Here is an 18,123-nt window from a genome sequence, read left to right as displayed (position 1 = left end):
TGGTAGATATTGGTAAAGTCAAGTAGGTTTTTGATTCAAACACCTCCTGATATTTTGGATATTACCATATTTTCAAACCAGTCTTTAAATGTGGACATGATGGATAACAAGACTGCAAAAAAAATGTAAAGTATTGATTAATCTGTTGATCATTTTCATGAATCAATTAATAAGTCTATTAAAGTTTTAGTATTAATGAACGTCAGTTACATTCAAGCCATTGCCAAATGAGTTGATACAAAGCAAATTAAGACTATCAGCTTCACAAAACTCTCTATTTCTCAGCATGGCTGTGTTTGGAACATGGTGTCGTCTGGCGACTTTCGTCCGCAGAAACTCGAGTGAAGATAATTACCTCTTCTGAAGAGTCCATGTTTTTTTTTTAATCATCTGTGTCCTCTTTGGCTACCAGCAACTGCGTGTAGGAGGGAGGGGCGCAATTGCGGAAGGCTGTATCATGTGGATGCAACAACAGTGGTGTTGTCATTACTTAGAATCCCTCATTGGGATGACAGCTACGCACTATAGCTTTAAATATCAGAATAATTTGAAAAATGCACAACTTCTCAAAACTCCATGTAACGTCTAGTGATGTCTGAACAACAAAACCAACCAACAAGACATTCAACTGACAATGATAGAAAACATTGAAAAGCAGCAATTTCTCACATTTGAGAAACAATTACCTAATGTTTCAATATCAAAATAGTGGCAGATTAGTTTTCAGCTCTAATGGCAGGCAGATGGTCTCGCTGTTAATTTACTCTAAACAATTCAATTAGTTTGGAGTCTTTTTGACTGATGCAGCCTTTCGACCAGGAGAAGACATTTAATTCAAATCACAACTATGATAACCATTATCCCAAACAATGTCTAGTCTCTACAGAATATTAATATACTCCTCTTGTACAACGCTGGATTATCACCTTTACAGGCGACATAACATACACTATAAGCACCACAGCATATGAACAGGTGTAAAACAACGACTTGATTAGAGCACCAATCTCTTGTCGGTTGCCATTGAAATCCAACATATGAGCCGAGAAGCCTCAGAAGATTTCCAGTGTGGAACAGTTTATTTGATAACAGGGAGGATTGCCTTAAAAGACTGAAAACAAACAGCTGAATGTTAAATATAATCTTTTAATGTACAACTTTCTTCTCATCAGGGTCTTCATATTCTTTGTCATCAGTGGATGTTCTCGAGTCCCTGTTGAGGAATAAAAAGAGTAAAATTCTACTGGAATTCTAAGTGTACATGCATTTGTACAGTTTGGGGAAAATTACATTTAGAGCTGGGCAATATCGATATATTGATATCGTGATATGAGACTAGATATCGTCTTAGTAATATCGTAATATGGCATATGTGTTGTCTTTTCCTGGTTTTAAAGCCTGCATTACAGTAAAGTTAGGTCATTTTCTGAACTTACTAGACTGTTGTAACAGTTATATTATTTGCCTTTACCCACTTAGTCATTATATCCACATTACTGATGATTATTTATCAAAAATCTCATTGTGTAAATATTTTGTGAAAGCACCAATAGTCAACACTACAATATCGTTGCGGTATCGATAGAGGTATTTGGTCAAAAATATCATATTACATTAGAAAGATATTTGAATCCCCTTTTATAATGCAAGAATATATATTCATTTAACAAGCTTTATGTTTGCAAATGTTTTCTTTCTTGTATTGGTACCACTTAGGCTTGTACCATCTACTGTCAGTGTCTTTTCTGCAGATGACAGGTTGCAATCTGATTTACATTACATCATCTTAAGTATTACCAACAATTACCCCAATAAAAGCATAAGTTACCATTACCACTCAGCATTTTACAGTGTTTTATATTATATAGATATTACTTTAGTATATAGTTTAAAAATTGCTAGTTTCATTTCATATTGTGGCTAAAAGGGTCTCAGGTAATCGCTGAGGTAAATTTGGTTTGTAAACAAAAACACTTGCAATGTCAATGGCTAGCTGGAGGACAACCCCCAAACAAGGCTGCTGGATGGTGTGAAAATGTATTTAAAAAAAATCTTTTTCGCTTTCTTTGGAAAATATATAAGTCAAAGCCTTTGCGTTTTTTCGCAAACGGTTATATTTCTGTGGACACATGTCATGGTTAGTCACTAACCTTGGAGTCAACGTGCTGTCCTGTTCCCGACACTCGCTTGTCTCTCTCCATCAGATACCACTGCCACGGATACCGAGCGATTCTCTTTTCCTACAGGGGAAAAAACAAGAGCTTTTAAATCAAGTAGCTTAGGGTACAAAACGCGGACAGACAGCATGTTTCACGGTTTAGCTTTATTCTACTTATTAGCATGGTCAGAGCAACATTAGCATCCAGCATCCTCACCTTTCCTCCGTTGGTAAACTTGTGGATCTGTGCGGTGGCGACGCCAGGAATAATCAAACACACGGTCATGACGGCGAAGCCGGGCAGAATTTCATACCACATGATAACAGCCGGTAACTGTTAGACGACAGAGAGTCCACTTAGATAACAACAAAGTTGCCCTAAGACAGTTTATTTTGCTAAGAAGCTAACAAAATGTCGACTCTCGACGACCGCTACAGTACAAGAAAATGCTTCCTGTTGAGTTTTTTCAAAAGAAAAGCGTCAGCAGATAAAAATCGTCATGATTTACAAACAACTAGACTATTTTGCCGTCAAACGTTAATATACATTCTGAGAGATATTTTCTGTTGCTATATTTATAATTAATTTGTTAAAACAGTACTTCCAACGTTACATAGAGGAATGTCATGTTATACTTCACATCGAATGTTTTGGGAAGAGTTTACTCAGTAGCGAATATAACTTGTAATTGCTATTTTAGATTAAATAATTATTATGACATTAGTTGCTAACTGAACACTTGCCTAGTTTGTGTGACAATGTGTGTCTCATACAAAACAAACTGCAACAATCTATTACCTTAAACTTAAAGCTTTTATTCTGGAGGGCATCCGAACCTTGTTTTCGCTATGGATATTTTCGCTCACAAGGCCCCCTTCTGGCGGTGATGCGAAACTGCAGGCCCACCCGTCAGAGGGAAAAGAAAGAGGAAGTTTTTTTCCTAGGATGGCGAAGGCATTGCTCTCCCTCCGATTGGCAAGCACTCGCTGCCTGCTCTGGTTGGGTTGGTTAGGTTTAGGCCAGAAGGTCAGGGTAAGCCAATCAGAAGTAGAGTAGGGCGGGACATGCCTTCGACATCACCACTCGCTTACGGTTAGTTCGGTCGGTTGCTACTAGTCCGCTAACTTGCTAAAAAAGTAAACAAGTCTGCGGAATGAGATGAAATACAACCGCAGCACGAAGTAGCTTTTCAACTATGAAGGAAGACAAGGAAAATGCTCGACCGAGGGAGCGAAAATTGGAAATAAAGTGTGAAGATGGAGAAAAGACGGAGAAGTCCAAGGAAAAGAAAGAGGCCATGACAAAGGTAAACTTGCTAGCCACATTGCTACGTTGCTAAGTCGTCAGTTATGGATACTAATAACGTTAGTTTAATGAAATAACAGCATGCTTTTAACTAGCTTGGATTTGTCGGAAATAAACATGCATTGTCCATTTTGTAATTTACATAGTGAGACACATTGTCACTTGGCTTACCCTAACTGGAAGTTAATATTAGTTAATGGTTGTCTTTTTCCAGTCTGATTGTTCTCCCAGATATCCAGATGTGATAATATCTTCTTTCTTAGATCGTAATCAGACGTTTACCACCAAGTCTGACCAAGGAAGAGCTAGAGGAGCATTTACAACCTCTCCCAGAGCTGGACTACCTGGAGTTTTTCTCCAACGACACCAGGTGAGTTGATATAAAGACGTTTTATTATTTAAAAAATACTATCACTGACTCTTAACAGTGTAACCTGACATGAGTATTCTGTCCTTTCAGCCTTTACCCTCACCTCTTCGCAAGAGCTTACATAAATTTCAAAAATCAAGAGGATATAGTTCTCTTCAGAGATCGATTTGATGGATATGTGTTCATTGACAGCAGAGGTATGAAGAGCAAACATTTACAGCTAAATATACAAACTTAAGTTTTTTTCTCAGACATGAATTGAATCTTCATGCTTGTTTTTAAACAGGACAGGAGTATACTGCCATTGTGGAGTTTGCACCTTTTCAAAAGACTGCCAAGAAAAGAAGTAAGAAAAAGGATGCAAAATGTGGAACAATTACTGAAGGTAAAGCTATTTACTGGTATAGGTTATGTTATAATAGAAAAGAGAGATTTGGTGATGGTTGAGTTTAGTAGTACTTTTTTATTTACTTACGATGCCTACCATGCAACAAACTGCCAACATTTATTATGTGTATATTTGTGAATATATTTGCCTTTTGTTTCATAAAGAGTTAGTAGTTGTCATAACTGTTCTTTAACTGGTGGTTTTGTCTGACCTGAAAATACCTTACTTCAATTTAGTATAGTTTAAAAATACTTAGTACCATATTAAGCTACAGAGAAGTAGTCTTACCAGAAGCATCACCATGTCTTTATTTGTATGGTGCATTTTTTCTTTCAGATCCTGATTACAAGAAGTTTCTTGAATTTTACAACGGCGATGACGACAAGTTGGCATCAACACCTGAGACCCTGTTGGAAGAGATTGAGGCAAAATCAAAGGAACTTGTAGGTAAGTGAACAGTCCCTTACATTAAAAAGTGCAGCCAAAACATCATTGTATATATTTTTAAACGGACACACTGCTGGATGGAAGAATTCAAACATACTTTTTTTCTCCCTTCAAGCTAAAAAAACAACTCCTTTGCTGGACTTCCTGAAAAATAAACAGGTAAATAAAGTACTGTGGCACAACAGTGTGGTGTTCTAGTTACAATTATTAAGTTGTATGATGAAGGCTGGCCTCATGTCTTGTTTTTTATGCTGTTCAGAGAATTAGGGAGGAAAAGAAAGAAGAGAGAAGGAGGAGGGAGCTTGAACGCAAGCGTCTGCGTGATGAAGAGCGTCGTAAGTGGAGAGAGGAGGAGAGAAGGAAGCGCAAAGAGGCAGAGAAGATAAAGAGACTTGAGAAACCGCTGGAGAAAGACAAGGACCTAGTAAAAGAAGAACCAAAAATTAAGGTGTGTGCTGCAGTCGATTGGAGCAGTTTAAAACAGTATGCAATAATTTCCAATACCACATTATGATTTTGTCTTTATTTTCAACTGTGTAGCTCCTAAAGAAGCCAGACAGAGGGGATGATGTTGATTCTGAGAAGCCCAAGGAAAAAGCCAAGAAACCAGAGAGGCCAAATAAAGAGGACAGATCCATAGGGAGTGCTGATCATAAGAGGCGTCAGCACATTGAAAATAAAGAGGATCGAGGAAGGAAGTTAGTTGCTTCAGTCATTTAAAAAAAAAAAAAAATACATTTCCCACTTTGAACAAAATATTTAAACCGGATTTGTGCTTTACACACAGAGTTGACGAAGACGGGAGGAAGGAGTTCAGGGAGCGAGACCCAGATCGAGACAGAGAGCGAGATCGAGAGCGAGAGAAGGAGCGGCGGCAGAAAGAGAAGGAGCGCATCAGGCGACAGGACGAAGATCGCCGGAGAAGGAGAGAGCGGCAGGATGGAGAGAACTCATACAGGAAGAGGGAGGAGGAGGTCAAAAAAGATAAAGAGCGTGCCTTGGAGAAGAAAAAGGGTGAACACATTGGAGACTCTGCTCACTCTGAGAGGCCGGAGAGGCCTGCCAAAGACCACAAGAAGGAAGACAGTGGTAAAAGAGAGCGACTACGAAATAAGGTGATGACTCGACCCTCTTGAATCAAGTACTTTTTGCAATTGCAAGCATTTTTTCTAAACGAGTTGTTTCTGTACAAAAGGACCGTCCTGCGATTCAGCTGTACCAGCCAGGGGCCAGAAGCCGGAATCGAAGGGGAGGAGGAGGAGCTGAATCCAACTCTGCCGACAGAAAGCCAGATACTGTGACCGAGACCGAGAAAGTGGCTGACAAAGGAGACGATTGAGCAGATTTCTACTTATGGCATTTTAAGTTTGGTGAGGAGAGGGGAGACAGCCCTGTGAGGCTCAGAGCAGCAATGTGGCGCCTCAGGGCAACATGCACTGCAGTTTAAGCAGGGCTCCATCCAGCTCTCCCAGTCTCGGAGGAAGAGATGTGATTGCGGAGTCTCTTAGTGCCTGAATGTGACCCTCTTTAGTTTTATTTTTTAGGAAAGGCAACCTTGGAAAGAGTTTGGCTGTAGGGCACATTAGGTAAAGCCAAAGCTTTCATGAACTCAAAGTGACCTTATTTCAGTATAATTTCTCTGATGTAAAGCTTTGGTTTTCAACATAATCCATATCAAAGTTGCTAACTTTCTGTTTACTCGATATGTAACATTGCCAAGCTCATCAACACTGTCTTGAATGAGATTTCTGTTGTAGCATAGACATTTTCAGTTTGGGGTGTACACGTGGAAATTACATCTTCTTCTGCCTGGAGAGCTAGACAATCCAAATGTATGTGCAGCTTTTATTAAAAACTTTTCATGGTCTGTAACAGTAAAAATAGTCCCACAGGCACAATATACGCTGAAGTACATAGCCTGTACTTACCTGATTTGGGATCGTGATTTATTCGTACAGTGACTGAGGAGAAATAGCCATTTCTGACTAGACTGCCATGTGACAGCCACGCCTGCATGCCAACTTCAATCAGAGGGATCAACCTGTGCTCTCCCCCCCATTTTCTTATCTGAAACTCCCCTTAAACATTAATGTGTGTTGCACTAAACTGAATACAGCATGAGAATCACATCACAGCTGGTGATGCTAACATACAGTTGCCAATTTTGACTGGAAATAAAAGGTATTTGCTTAATTGTTCATGTCTTTTTTCCTCTTTGGGGAAACGTTCAGCCTTGAAATGCACTGATGGTTTTTAATAGCTTTAACTTGTATTTTTGTTTTAGCTCTTTCAAAACACCACAGTAGTTCCGTTTTCACCTTTTCCTCCAGTTAACTAGGCTGGGTGCACTGCAGTGCTTTTTTGTCTGCTGCTGAGCAGCTAGCATAGCACACTGTGAGGCAGTAAGTTATAATGCTCTCTATTGCAGAGTGGTAGAAAGCTGCCAGCAGCCACACAAGTTGTTTCTCCTATGAACTTGCAGGAAGTGCAGATGCTGCTGTGCCTTTTTGACAGCAGCCGTGGTGTTGGTAGACCAGAAGAGGTTGTCTGATATGTGGATTCCCAGGAATTTCAATTTGAACTCTTTCCACACAGTCTCCATTTATGAAGATGGGAGGGGGGTCAACTATGCACTTCGTGAAGTCTAGGATTAGTTATTTTGTTCTTCCAAGTACTCCTGTGATGGAATAGTAATTTTATTTAATCAACTTAAATATGTATCAGAGCACTAGATTTGACCCAAAATTGACTTATAATGCATACCCTGCTTTAGTTGATATTAACATGTAGTAAACCTTAGGACTTTGGGGCCCTCAGTGTCTGCAGCAGCTGTCCACTTTACCTAGGTGGTAATCTATCTTTAGTTCAATACATTTGGATCTGTTCAGATAAACATACATACTGTATGCATTTCACCTTTAGTGTCTAGGATCAGTAGGTATACAACACAGGCAGTGGTGGATGCAGTACTCAGATTTTCTTTCAAAAATGACCCCAGAAGCCTTAGTAGTGTATTTATACTTACCGTATATTTTAATCTAGTTCCTACATTATTTTCCTATACAGTGATTCACTGGGGGCTCTAACCTCAGTATGCTCTTTAAGTATAAGTTGTAATACCAAGATGTAAAAGTACTGAAGTATCATCATGTCAAATGTAAAAGCATTCACTATACACATGACTTTTTATTCTATTATATTAATATAAGCATTAAGCAGAGTTTTAATGTTGCAGCAGGTTGAGGTGAAGCCAATGAACTACTTTATTTAGTTTTGGGTAGTCTCATCCATAGCAATGTATCTTTTTAAAAAAAAAAAAAATCTTTTATATGTTTTGTATGTAATATCTTTATCTGCAAAGTAACAGAAATGGAGCAAACAGTGCAACATTTCCCCAATAGTAGTAGAAGTATAAAGTAGCATCGTGTAGTACACATACTTCAGAATTGTATTTAAGTAGACACATCACACATCATGGCTGAAGGTCCTAAGATTTTTTTTTTTATGCTGCGTTGCGTTCAATTTATTTTTAAATTGTCAACATTCAAAGACAGGCAGTCATTACAGAAATAAACAAAACACAAATACACATTATGCCAGGGGGATTGCACTTAAATAACAAACACATCACTTTACAAAGATTTTATAGTGGGTACATAGATTGATGGTTTTAATAGCTTTTTTTGTTTTTAGAATATTTAATTGATTAAATGTAATGTTTGAGTTCATTTTCGAATATTAAAAAAGATGGTTTGTGGGTGGCAAATTTAGACTTATGAATATGAAATTTAGTAGTATTTATTTGTCTTGATGTGTAGTGTAAGAAAAGAACCAAAACAATACATTTTCATGTGACGAGGAAAATTCATAGTCAATGTGTTGGGTAAATGTACTGACATCCTGCCCAAAAAATACAGGCGATAGAACCAGAACAGAACGCATGTTAACAAACCCTCCCAATGGTGTCGCTGTGTGTAGAACTTGGAGCCAGTTGGACGGACGCTTATTGGATAAAAGGGCCGACGTCACTTCCTTCTCTCTCTTCGGCCACCGCCATAGTCGGGAAAGGACTGGGGACAAAATGGTAAATACAAAATCTTTAAACATCCATTTCAGCAGCCCCTGTAAACCCGCACAACTATATTGTGTGATTAATAAATATGTCAATAGTACCTCATACATATGTATGTTGTCTAAGAAGAGGGAATATGAACCTATTAAAGCTGCTCAATGATGCTAGCTGGTTCCCACTCTGTAGAGCTACGCATGTTAGCTGTTTGCTTATTTATTTATACTTCGTAAATGCTTTAAATATGTTCCTTTAAACTTGCAGTTATATAACATTGGATCGGAACGCTATGTGTGTTGACCTGGTATTAATGGCGCGCTTTGTTGTTTCTAGTCGTCCCACAAGACTTTCAGGATCAAGCGCTTCCTCGCTAAGAAGCAGAAACAGAACAGGCCCATTCCTCAGTGGATCAGAATGAAGACTGGAAACAAGATCAGGTGAGTCTATAATGCGTTTGTGTTTATTTGTACTTTGCACCATATGCAAGATGAAGCTGCCATGTTTGCAAGTTTGTAACGTTACATGTGGACACAGCGTATGGAATAACGTTAACGTTAGTCAGCATTGAGTCACTCATATTCACACTCATTTGCCAGTTTATTAGGTACACCTAACTTGCACTTCTGCAGTTTAATAGAACAAGCATGCAATCATTTCTAACCAAATTTTAATGATCAAGATGCTCACAGATATTGGGTCAGATGGGAAGTTAAATACTCATTGTGCTTTTGTATAATGTAACAACCATATTTATCCATTTCTTTGAATCTCATTGTGTGCAGAATATATAAAACAAGAATATAAGGCTTTTGCAGGACTTGTCAGAGTAAAGTTTGGTTATGCATTACATATTTAAAGAGCAGACTAAACGTTATAACACAACATAATTCTACAGCACCACAAACTATAGCCACCAAAATTACCATAAAATAGAACATAGTCTAGACTGCTGTATAGGTTGCTGCATTCATTTTGCTATGTAGACCTGATGAATTGGTAATTAAGTGAATATAAAAAAAACTATATATGATGGACTGCCATGTTTACTTGGTTTACTTAATTATTTCCACAGTGAAGTTTATTGAGCATTCAAAAGAAGAAATATCTCCTAAGGTGTAGAGGATTGTTAAATCTTGTGAGAGCTTGTCTGTTTTAATAGTTTTTAAATGGTGCTTCATTTTTGAGCTTGTCTCAGCTCTCTGATATCATTAAGTGCAAAGATGTACGACTGGCTGACTAATGCAGAAAAGAAGCAGCAACTTAATGTCATGTAAAGCAGGTCTGCAATTGCAGCACTCATTGCAGTAGAGTGCTGTCATTAATCCTGCTGAGAGCATCTTTCTGCAACAGGGCTGACTCCTGCTCACTCTGGTGGTGATGAGGAAGCTCTGTAGCTGAACATCTCACTGTTTGTCCAAAATGGCTGATATGCTCACTAAATTGTTCACCTCCTGAAGGATTTCAATGGTTTTCGTTGTTTCTGAAATTACTATGGTCTGCAATGATTTCTCATAATGGCTACAATCATTTAGTGCCAGTGGAAAGAGATTATGCATGTCATTGTTTCTTCAGAGGTGGGATTTACAAGTAAGATTAAAAAAAAAAAAAAAAAGATTATTGCAGTGATCTTAAGTGATTGACTATATATCACACAGGCTTGGGATGTGTCAGTTTGTGGCCTCTGAAATAAGAGGCTTCAACAGAATTTGCATGGTTTCAACTGAACTCATTTGAATGAGAAGACTGGTATCATCTGTTTAGTAGCTGTGGACTTCTTAGTTGGTTTTGACATCTCCAAGAAAATAAGTAAGAACACCATTTATACAGGACTGGGAAAATGCCTATTAAAAACACTAAAGCTTGGATGTAAAAATCAATTTTCACACCTGGCTCCATGTCGTTTTTTTTTTAATCCTAGTCAGTGAAGTAATTGCCACTCAATTGCACAAGCAACCGACTACAGGGGTGATATGCATGTTTCAATGTCTATTTCAATATCTATCATGAATATGGGACACCAGTTCCCAGACCATACATCAAGGTGCAGAGCAGTTTTTTTTAATCCCTTAAAACGTTATAACAAGCTTTACTATTCAACCTTGATCTCAACTCAAGTTATGTGTATGTAGTAGCCACACTGTCAGAATAGATGTGTCCCTCTTTTGGTAAGTTAAATAGTAACTTTCTGTAACAGAGGGTAGTTGAAACATTGTACAGCCCTCAGTTATATTGTTTTTTTCCACTCAATGTTTAACAGTTTTATAGTTAATTTGTCATTGTAGCATACCTGAAATGTTTTGTTTCTAATGTTTTTTGTCAGGTACAACTCCAAGAGGAGACACTGGAGGAGGACCAAGCTCGGCCTGTAAACATGAGGGTCCCTGGATCCAAGCATCCCAACATCTGCTGGGCCTGACCGCAGGGAGGGAGCCATGTTATCTGGACCAGCAGTCATTTTGTACAGATACTCTGGTTATGCTCATGTTTGACAATAAAAGATCTGTGATCAAACTTGATGAGGCTGCACAGCCTTTTTTATAATCTATTTACAGACTGTTTTTCTGAGGCAAACATTACATTAGAGGGTTGCTGCTGACACAGCTCTGTAGGAAGACAAGGGTTTCACTCTCCTGACCACATGCCTTTAATGCGACTGCACTTTTTAAGAGGAGAATTCTACGACAGTTTCATGGAAGATTGTGGTTATTTCTAGTTTGGCCGCTACTAAGCTCTGGCTTTGTTGCTTGTGCCAAAGACAGCACTGTTATTCAAGAAGCCGAATCTAGTAGCAGCACAAACTATGTAATGTTTACTTTAAGTGGTTTGCCATGTCAGCAATCCCTAACATTGAGTTGTTTACACAAGCAGAACTGGGTAGGTCGGAAGAAAATGTTCAGGAAAACTTTGTGTATACAGTAAGTGTTTTATTAGTCTGGATCAGTTAGTTAATGCAAAGTAATCTGATCAAGTGCCAGTACTTTTACTGGATGAGGACTCCCTGAAAAGCAATAGTTATTAAATAGATCATAGATGAAATGGTGCAGACAACAAAAGCAAACCTTTAAAATAAGTTATCCCTTTGATCACTTAATTTTCAATTTCTGCTTATTCAATCCTAAAGATGTTCTTAAAATAGATGGCTCTGCAGGAATTGACGTTTACGTTAACTTGTTCAAGAATTTAGAAGTGTTTGTCTTGGAAGAGCGATGTGGGTTGCTCTGATTTAAATTACAATTGTTTTAAGGACTCAATAAGCAGAAATGACTTGGTAAGAAGATTTTTGCCCTACATAAGGTTAGGCACCACTAAAATAGTGAACTGACTGAAATAATGCACATATTTGGAGGCTTGTGTCATAACCAGACTCAGCTTTTGTTCCCAAGAAATGAAAACGAGGTTAGCAGCTTTCTGAAAGACCCAAGCCCCCAGCTGCTCCCTGTCTTAGTCGGGTCAAATGAGTTCACGTGATTGGTCTTTCCATGATCGACCTCATCATATGCGGTCATGTTCATTGCGCCAGCGTTGTTGTTGACATTTTGCGCACATCCACAGCCGTGCTCATCATCCCAGGTCCCAAGCAGCTCCTTCATCTCCAGCGGGGCGTCTCCCTTCAGATACTGCCACGCTCTCTTTCCATTGTAGTCCATGGCATCTACGTTGGCACTGAAAGCTCCGACCAGCAGCTTTACGACCATGTACTGCCTGTGCATGCTGGCGACATGCAGCGGGGTGAGCCCGCCGCTGCCCCGCACGTTCACATTCACTGGGATCCCCGCACTTTCTGCGTACTTTAAAAGTTTGAGCAGAGTCTCGTCCTGTCCTCTCTTGGCCAGCCAGTGCAGGACTGAGTACCCGCTGATGAAGTCCTTCCTGGTTAACAGATAGGGGTCCTCGGAGATGAACTCCAGTATGGTTTCATAGTTTCCCTCCACTGCAGACAGCATCCACGCGTGCTCCATCGGATACAAAGCCCAGCCTTCGTCCTGCTCGGAGGACACACTGTGCGTTTGTGACAGTACGCTACTAAACCCGCTGTGTGTTGGATTGCTTAAAAGCAACTCTTTCAGGTAATTTTTACGCATAGCGGGTGTCAACGAGCCTCTCTCCGGAGCCTCCCTCTTTAGTCCTCCCGGTGCGGAGCTGTCAGTGACTTCCATCTGCCTCTGCAGCCTCGACCTACGCTGGAAAGCACTGGGCATGACATACCTCGAGAGTCGCTCCACAACGGTGCCCTGTCTGGACATCCCGCTGCCGTGGGTGGCATTACTGACAGCCGATTCAGATCCAGTTGAGTCACATCCATCATCATCTGATCTGCTCTCATACATGCTGCTTGGCTCCCTGCACGCTGAGTTCAAGACTACTTCCTTTATTTAGAAAACACCCAGAAGATATGTGTCAAATTATAAACTCGGGACAGCTTCCCTCCACTCGACTCATTCCGTGTCCTGGGAGGAAACAGTTTAATATACACAAAACACTTAAGAAATGCACAAACATGTAATTGAAAGTTTTAAGCGTCTTAAGAGCAAATATACCAACTTCTTAATTAATGGACGTTCAAATGTAATACCCGAGGTGTCTATCAGGCTGCTGTCACGCCAATGTTACTCACCTGTTCTGTGTCCCAATAAGCGCACACCGACTCACGTATTCAGTGACCGAGTCTCCAATTGTAGCGACCATTAAGCACTTCGGTCCCAGTTATAGGTAAATGGAGTTATTTTAAGGTTGTCTACCAAATACTTTGCTATAGATTTAAGCCGCTATCTTCCTCATTTCCTCAAAAGAGGAACTGAAACAAAGTTCATTCTAATCTCATTCTCAGGCAAAACCAATGGCGAGAATCCCACACGTGACCACTGATGGACTTCAAAAAGCAGGAAGTAAGTACAGCTAATACTTCCCTGACACCAATTATAACTTAAACTGCAAACCAAATAAAAGTGATAGCAGGGACAGATAAAAACAACAACCTTTATTTCAGTAAAATGTGTTCATAACAAAAACATGCGTCAACATTCAGTCCGTAAAAGATTCTGGAGGAAGTTCAACAGTCAGCTCATCGAGTGTTTGAAGAAAGGCATCTAGCTCTGAGCAATGACCTGGAGATGGGGGAACAAGTTAATGATAGAGTAGGTTAAATATACCAGTAGTTAATGATATATTTGTAATTTCAAACCAAAACATGTGCCCCATACTTAATGGCTACAGCTGCCAGACAATTGTTCTTATTTAGCGCTGCACGTTTTTGAAATCTGGCCATTATTCACATCAGAGAGGTTAACATTTAATTTACTAGAACAGTTACTCCACATAATTGCAACTTATTTATATAGCACCAGAGTAAGCCATATTGGAACTCTTCAAGAATAATTAAAAATAAGATACACACTATATAAATATAAAATTTGAAAGTGGTCAGATTTTAACCACACTTTAATATCTGATGATTGTAGACAAATGTTGCAAATCAATGAGAATTGTTTTGCGGCAATACTGGATTTTTTATTTTCTTCAATATGATGAAGTACATCAATTTGTCATGTATTTAATGTGATTATTTCATCCATAAATGATTGTTCTAGAAATGTACAATCACAATGATAGATTTTGTGTCATGAAATTATATACTGCGATACGATTTTATCCACCCTGTGCTTCAGTTTATTAAACTGACGGATACTTTAAAAAAAAATTTTTTTTCCTCAATCCCAAACAATAAGTGTAGATTCAGCCCTAATAAGAAGTTGATACCTGAACGTGTTGGTATCTTTACAGGTGACAGGTTTGGGAGTGGATCAAACATTTCCAGATCCTCCTCACACAGATGTGGAGCTTGTGGGAAACAGGCCAGTCCAGGCAGAGCATAGCTACTGAGAGCAATCAAATCCTCAGGTATGCTGTACTTCTCAAACTCTAGAAAAATACACATCAAAACTCAGGTTTTAAAATAAGCTTTAAAAAAGCCATATCATGGGTGAATGAACCTTATACATATTGAGTAATAAACATGTTCGGCATGTGCAAGTTCTCCTCTGTAGATGAGCCTTAATGGGCCGAGTCCTGAGGGAATAAACCATTAATGGACTTTAGGAAGCAAAACTAATGGGATGCTGCAGTGGGAGTTACGCAGGAGTATCATTTCTGATTGAGCAGCATTTTGTAACTACAGCCCATACCTGAAATCTGATTGTGAACATCTGACGTATGACTTTAATAAACTCTGCATTACTGTAAACATTTTAAATACAAACTTCTTTGGTAGCACCAGAAGCACTACTAAAGGCATCATAATTACCTAGTGGGTCATAAGGGATGAACTTTTCAATTTCTGGATATTCCTCCACTTTGGAGTTTTGGTCTGAAGCCTGTTTGACTTTAGTTTCCTGTAGGGAACAAAACATTACAGCTATAGAGCAAATATGTCACAGTATAGCTTGACATTACTTTTAGTTTGTAACTCTTATGGTTGTTCCAACCTGTGGCTTTAAGGGTTTCTTCTCTTGTGTGTTGACGGCAGGGGTTAGAATTTTTTTGTTGACGGCACCAAAAGCCTTACGACCAGATGGCAGAGGAGTGTGTAAGGTATTGGCAGTCATAGAAGATAAGAGTTTCTCTGGTTGGGGAAAAAAAAGCAAAGAATAATGCACATTTCCACATGGACCAATATTATTGCGAGAACAAAAAAATATCTCAGAACTAGGTTGGCATTTCCATACCTGGAGCAGACTGAAGCCGCTGTCGCATCTTCAGAGTAGGTGGATGAAGACCTGCATTTTCCCGCTCTGCAAAGATTATGTTGGCCATTGTATCTGGGGGGGGAAAAAAAAAAAAAAAAAAAATGGTTATTAGCTACTGCAACACCTTACGACTCATGGAAGAGACCTTTCTATAGCAGACATTTTGACACATTATAGCAAGAAGAGCACAGACGTATTCACAGGGCCCTGTATGGACCTTTTTCACAGCAGACATTGACTTTTAATAGTAGGAAAAGCACAGCTGAAATTGATAACCTTAACCAGCTAGGACAAGGTTAACAACCTTAACCTAGTCCCAGTAAGCTATTTCAGTGAGTCAGCACGCACAACACCAGGGCCTCTCCAAGTGGAATGCAGCCATCATTAATGGTTTAGAATACACCTGTACTTTTCCTACTATGACATGTCAACATGTCTGCCATGAAAAAGGTCTACAGTTCATGCAGGCTCAAGGGACACTTAAATAAATGGAACCAAGTCATCATTAAAGGGACCGTTTACCCGGAAAAAAACTAAAGAAGCATATTTTCCTCTTATTTTATCAATCTAGATTGTTTTTGGTATAGAGATGTCTGCCTTCTGTCGAATATCATGGAACTAGTTGGAAATAATTCCTACACAAAAAGGTCTGGATTATCTTTAGTAACCTGGTCATGATTTCTGGAACGAGACATTGCCGTTTCAAATGCATTTCTTTGTTGCCGCTTTGAGCATCACAAGCCAAGTGCCATCTAGTTTAATTATATTTGAGAGAAGGCAGACATCTCTACAGCCCATATCTCCAACACTGGGCAACTTACACCAAACATGTTTAGATAGAGTCTTGTAATCATTTAATCAGCATCAATCACAACTATTTTGATAGTCAATGGCTATAGTAAGTTAGTAGTTTTGTACTGTTGTACAAGTAACTCCAAGGCATCACTGGGGCTTTGATTGGCCATTTCACTTTTCTTCTAACATTTTATAGACAAAGACATATAATCATATAAATAATCATTGGTTGCATTCCAAAATGTGTGAATGTTCATTTTTGACTTTGGAAATATTTTGACAAATCAAGATCCACTTACTAGCCTTTAACCTGTCAGTCTTCATCAACACATAGCTCAGTTATCACAACTGTGCCAACAAACTCGATCCACTTTATGGCAGGTAACGTTAACCAGCCTGTGTTTACTCAGCATCTGACACTACATTCAAAGTAAAGTGCAACTGCTTGCCAATCTGGAAATGTTACAGCACTTAGTAGCTGTAGATACCGATAATGAATGACACTGATCATCTGCTGAAATACAAGCTGGCTGACTTCATCCTCCGTTTTGGGTTTAACGTTAGCACTTTCACATCACTCTGCTGTTTTGTGGCTACTCAACACAAATTAACGTTAGTTTGATTTTGGTTTGCCATGGCAACGAGTTAAAGACAAGTTAACATTCCACAAAACCTGTGTAACTTTTGCACACACAAAAAAACCCAAAAAAAAACACGTTCGTTGATCATACTACTGCTAACGTAAAGTTAACCATACGTCTCTGCTGCTAACGTTAACGTCAGTTTCGTTATATTTAACGTTAGCTAGCTAACGTTAAAGTTTCAAAATGCCAACCATAACCAGCCAACCTACTGCCATTTAACAGCCAAATAATGTTAACGTTGATTGACGTAACGTTAGCTTAATTAACGCTAGGTCAAGTTAATCAATTTTTGCTGTGCTGAAGCTAAGGATACAAATTCCTAATCTTGCCGAAAGCTAACGTTAAGCTAGCTTACCTTGGTCACGTCTTCGTTAGTTTATAAAACTCTAGCTACAGTCTATGGTATTAGCTAAGAAAGCGGATAAATGCCACAGTAACTTTGATGCACCAGTATTGTCGTTAACGTTACCGCGATCAGGTGTGCTAACGCCGTTGACTGCTCTCCTCTCAGACAAGAAAGTTGTTATGGTCTAAAAATATGGTGACGCCACCGACTCCTTTTTAAATTCACCGCCTTCGTCCTATTGGTCACTGTAGCAGAGGCGTAAAATACTCCTCGGATAGTCCCATTTCCCGAGTTGGGAAGTCGTCCTTCTGCTACAATAGTGAATTTTATATATATATATATATATATATATATATATATATATATATATATATATATATTAATGCTAATAAATAATTTTTCACTCTATCTGTTTAGCAACTAAGGTTACAACTTACAACCTAATACCCTTACATGTGAACAAAACATATATTATATGCAATACATTAATAAAAAGTTTTTTACCATTAAGCTAACAGTTACTTTCGTCCGCCGTGTCCTTCTTGTTGTTCCGACTTGAGGGGGCATTCAGGGGAATTTTCCCAATCAGGAACTCATTTACCCGATTATTTCGAGAACACATGAATGCAGCATTAAATGGTCATTTCTTAAAATAATTTATTTTATTATATTAGGTACGACCGAAGTATTTATGAATTTAGTCCCTGTAGATTATCTAACGTTACGACGAACGAATAGATGCAACTGTTTCTGTATAATCAATCTTACTTCCTCATCTGTTGAAACACATCATTTGTGTTTTTGTGGCTGGCTCTTATACAGTCTATATGATCATAGATCTATAAGTTAATTGTATC

The 18,123-nt window shown here is 38.9% G+C and overlaps 5 protein-coding genes across 7 annotated transcripts; 2 read left to right on the top strand and 3 right to left on the bottom strand.

Moving 5' to 3' along the window:
* Nucleotides 1-1,055: 1,055 nt before the first annotated feature.
* On the bottom strand, nucleotides 1,056-2,646 carry ndufa1 (NADH:ubiquinone oxidoreductase subunit A1). Its single transcript, XM_031302857.2, has 3 exons — nucleotides 2,376-2,646; nucleotides 2,151-2,240; nucleotides 1,056-1,213 (listed from the first exon to the last, which is right to left on the bottom strand). The coding sequence occupies exons 1-3, from the start codon at nucleotides 2,475-2,477 to the stop codon at nucleotides 1,193-1,195; spliced, it is 213 nt and encodes a 70-aa protein (XP_031158717.1). The 5' UTR covers nucleotides 2,478-2,646; the 3' UTR covers nucleotides 1,056-1,192.
* Nucleotides 2,647-3,204: 558 nt separating this feature from the next.
* Nucleotides 3,205-6,862, top strand: upf3b (UPF3B regulator of nonsense mediated mRNA decay). Its single transcript, XM_031302842.2, has 10 exons — nucleotides 3,205-3,465; nucleotides 3,728-3,834; nucleotides 3,925-4,031; nucleotides 4,121-4,219; nucleotides 4,559-4,669; nucleotides 4,785-4,828; nucleotides 4,929-5,117; nucleotides 5,210-5,367; nucleotides 5,457-5,784; nucleotides 5,865-6,862. Exons 1-10 carry the CDS (start codon nucleotides 3,355-3,357, stop codon nucleotides 6,006-6,008), a joined length of 1,398 nt encoding a protein of 465 aa, XP_031158702.1. The 5' UTR covers nucleotides 3,205-3,354; the 3' UTR covers nucleotides 6,009-6,862.
* A 1,732-nt stretch (nucleotides 6,863-8,594) lies between these two features.
* On the top strand, nucleotides 8,595-11,254 carry rpl39 (ribosomal protein L39). The gene is made up of 3 exons (XM_031302856.1): nucleotides 8,595-8,753; nucleotides 9,072-9,175; nucleotides 11,059-11,254. The coding sequence occupies exons 1-3, from the start codon at nucleotides 8,610-8,612 to the stop codon at nucleotides 11,105-11,107; spliced, it is 297 nt and encodes a 98-aa protein (XP_031158716.1). The 5' UTR covers nucleotides 8,595-8,609; the 3' UTR covers nucleotides 11,108-11,254.
* A 370-nt stretch (nucleotides 11,255-11,624) lies between these two features.
* On the bottom strand, nucleotides 11,625-13,595 carry sowahd (sosondowah ankyrin repeat domain family d). 2 transcript variants are annotated; one of them, XM_031302851.2, is made up of 2 exons: nucleotides 13,354-13,595; nucleotides 11,625-13,186 (listed from the first exon to the last, which is right to left on the bottom strand). In XM_031302851.2, exon 2 carries the CDS (start codon nucleotides 13,064-13,066, stop codon nucleotides 12,104-12,106), a length of 963 nt encoding a protein of 320 aa, XP_031158711.1. In that variant the 5' UTR covers nucleotides 13,067-13,186; nucleotides 13,354-13,595; the 3' UTR covers nucleotides 11,625-12,103. The 2 variants fall into 2 exon arrangements, with proteins under 2 accessions (XP_031158711.1, XP_031158712.1); XM_031302852.2 differs by having other exon boundaries at nucleotides 11,625-13,105.
* A 102-nt stretch (nucleotides 13,596-13,697) lies between these two features.
* pttg1 (PTTG1 regulator of sister chromatid separation, securin) lies at nucleotides 13,698-17,564 on the bottom strand. 2 transcript variants are annotated; one of them, XM_031302854.2, is made up of 6 exons: nucleotides 17,390-17,564; nucleotides 15,461-15,553; nucleotides 15,221-15,357; nucleotides 15,040-15,127; nucleotides 14,496-14,657; nucleotides 13,698-13,843 (listed from the first exon to the last, which is right to left on the bottom strand). In XM_031302854.2, exons 2-6 carry the CDS (start codon nucleotides 15,546-15,548, stop codon nucleotides 13,761-13,763), a joined length of 558 nt encoding a protein of 185 aa, XP_031158714.1. In that variant the 5' UTR covers nucleotides 15,549-15,553; nucleotides 17,390-17,564; the 3' UTR covers nucleotides 13,698-13,760. The 2 variants fall into 2 exon arrangements, with proteins under 2 accessions (XP_031158714.1, XP_031158715.1); XM_031302855.2 differs by having other exon boundaries at nucleotides 17,276-17,452.
* Between the last annotated feature and the right edge of the window lie 559 nt (nucleotides 17,565-18,123).

Source organism: Sander lucioperca, chromosome 1 (assembly GCF_008315115.2).
Source record: "Sander lucioperca isolate FBNREF2018 chromosome 1, SLUC_FBN_1.2, whole genome shotgun sequence".
Lineage (NCBI taxonomy): Eukaryota > Metazoa > Chordata > Actinopteri > Perciformes > Percidae > Sander > Sander lucioperca.
The sequence above is the reverse complement of the archived record's forward strand: the minus strand, read 5'-3'. Positions and strand labels throughout refer to the sequence as shown.

Coding starts and splice junctions, on each gene's coding strand:
- ndufa1 (XM_031302857.2), bottom strand. CDS start 2,477: ATGTGGTATGAAATTCTGCCCGGCTTCGCCGTCATGACCGTGTGTTTG. Junction 2,241..2,375: donor AGTTTACCAACGGAGGAAAG/GTGAGGATGCTG, acceptor TTTCCCCTGTAG/GAAAAGAGAATCGCTCGGTA. Junction 1,214..2,150: donor GACAGCACGTTGACTCCAAG/GTTAGTGACTAA, acceptor ATTCCTCAACAG/GGACTCGAGAACATCCACTG.
- upf3b (XM_031302842.2), top strand. CDS start 3,355: ATGAAGGAAGACAAGGAAAATGCTCGACCGAGGGAGCGAAAATTGGAA. Junction 4,829..4,928: donor ACTTCCTGAAAAATAAACAG/GTAAATAAAGTA, acceptor TATGCTGTTCAG/AGAATTAGGGAGGAAAAGAA. Junction 5,368..5,456: donor AAAGAGGATCGAGGAAGGAA/GTTAGTTGCTTC, acceptor CTTTACACACAG/AGTTGACGAAGACGGGAGGA.
- rpl39 (XM_031302856.1), top strand. CDS start 8,610: ATGTTAACAAACCCTCCCAATGGTGTCGCTGTGTGTAGAACTTGGAGC. Junction 8,754..9,071: donor AAAGGACTGGGGACAAAATG/GTAAATACAAAA, acceptor TGTTGTTTCTAG/TCGTCCCACAAGACTTTCAG. Junction 9,176..11,058: donor AAGACTGGAAACAAGATCAG/GTGAGTCTATAA, acceptor GTTTTTTGTCAG/GTACAACTCCAAGAGGAGAC.
- sowahd (XM_031302851.2), bottom strand. CDS start 13,066: ATGTATGAGAGCAGATCAGATGATGATGGATGTGACTCAACTGGATCT.
- pttg1 (XM_031302854.2), bottom strand. CDS start 15,548: ATGGCCAACATAATCTTTGCAGAGCGGGAAAATGCAGGTCTTCATCCA. Junction 15,128..15,220: donor AGAAACCCTTAAAGCCACAG/GTTGGAACAACC, acceptor TGTTCCCTACAG/GAAACTAAAGTCAAACAGGC. Junction 14,658..15,039: donor CATCCCTTATGACCCACTAG/GTAATTATGATG, acceptor GTATTTTTCTAG/AGTTTGAGAAGTACAGCATA.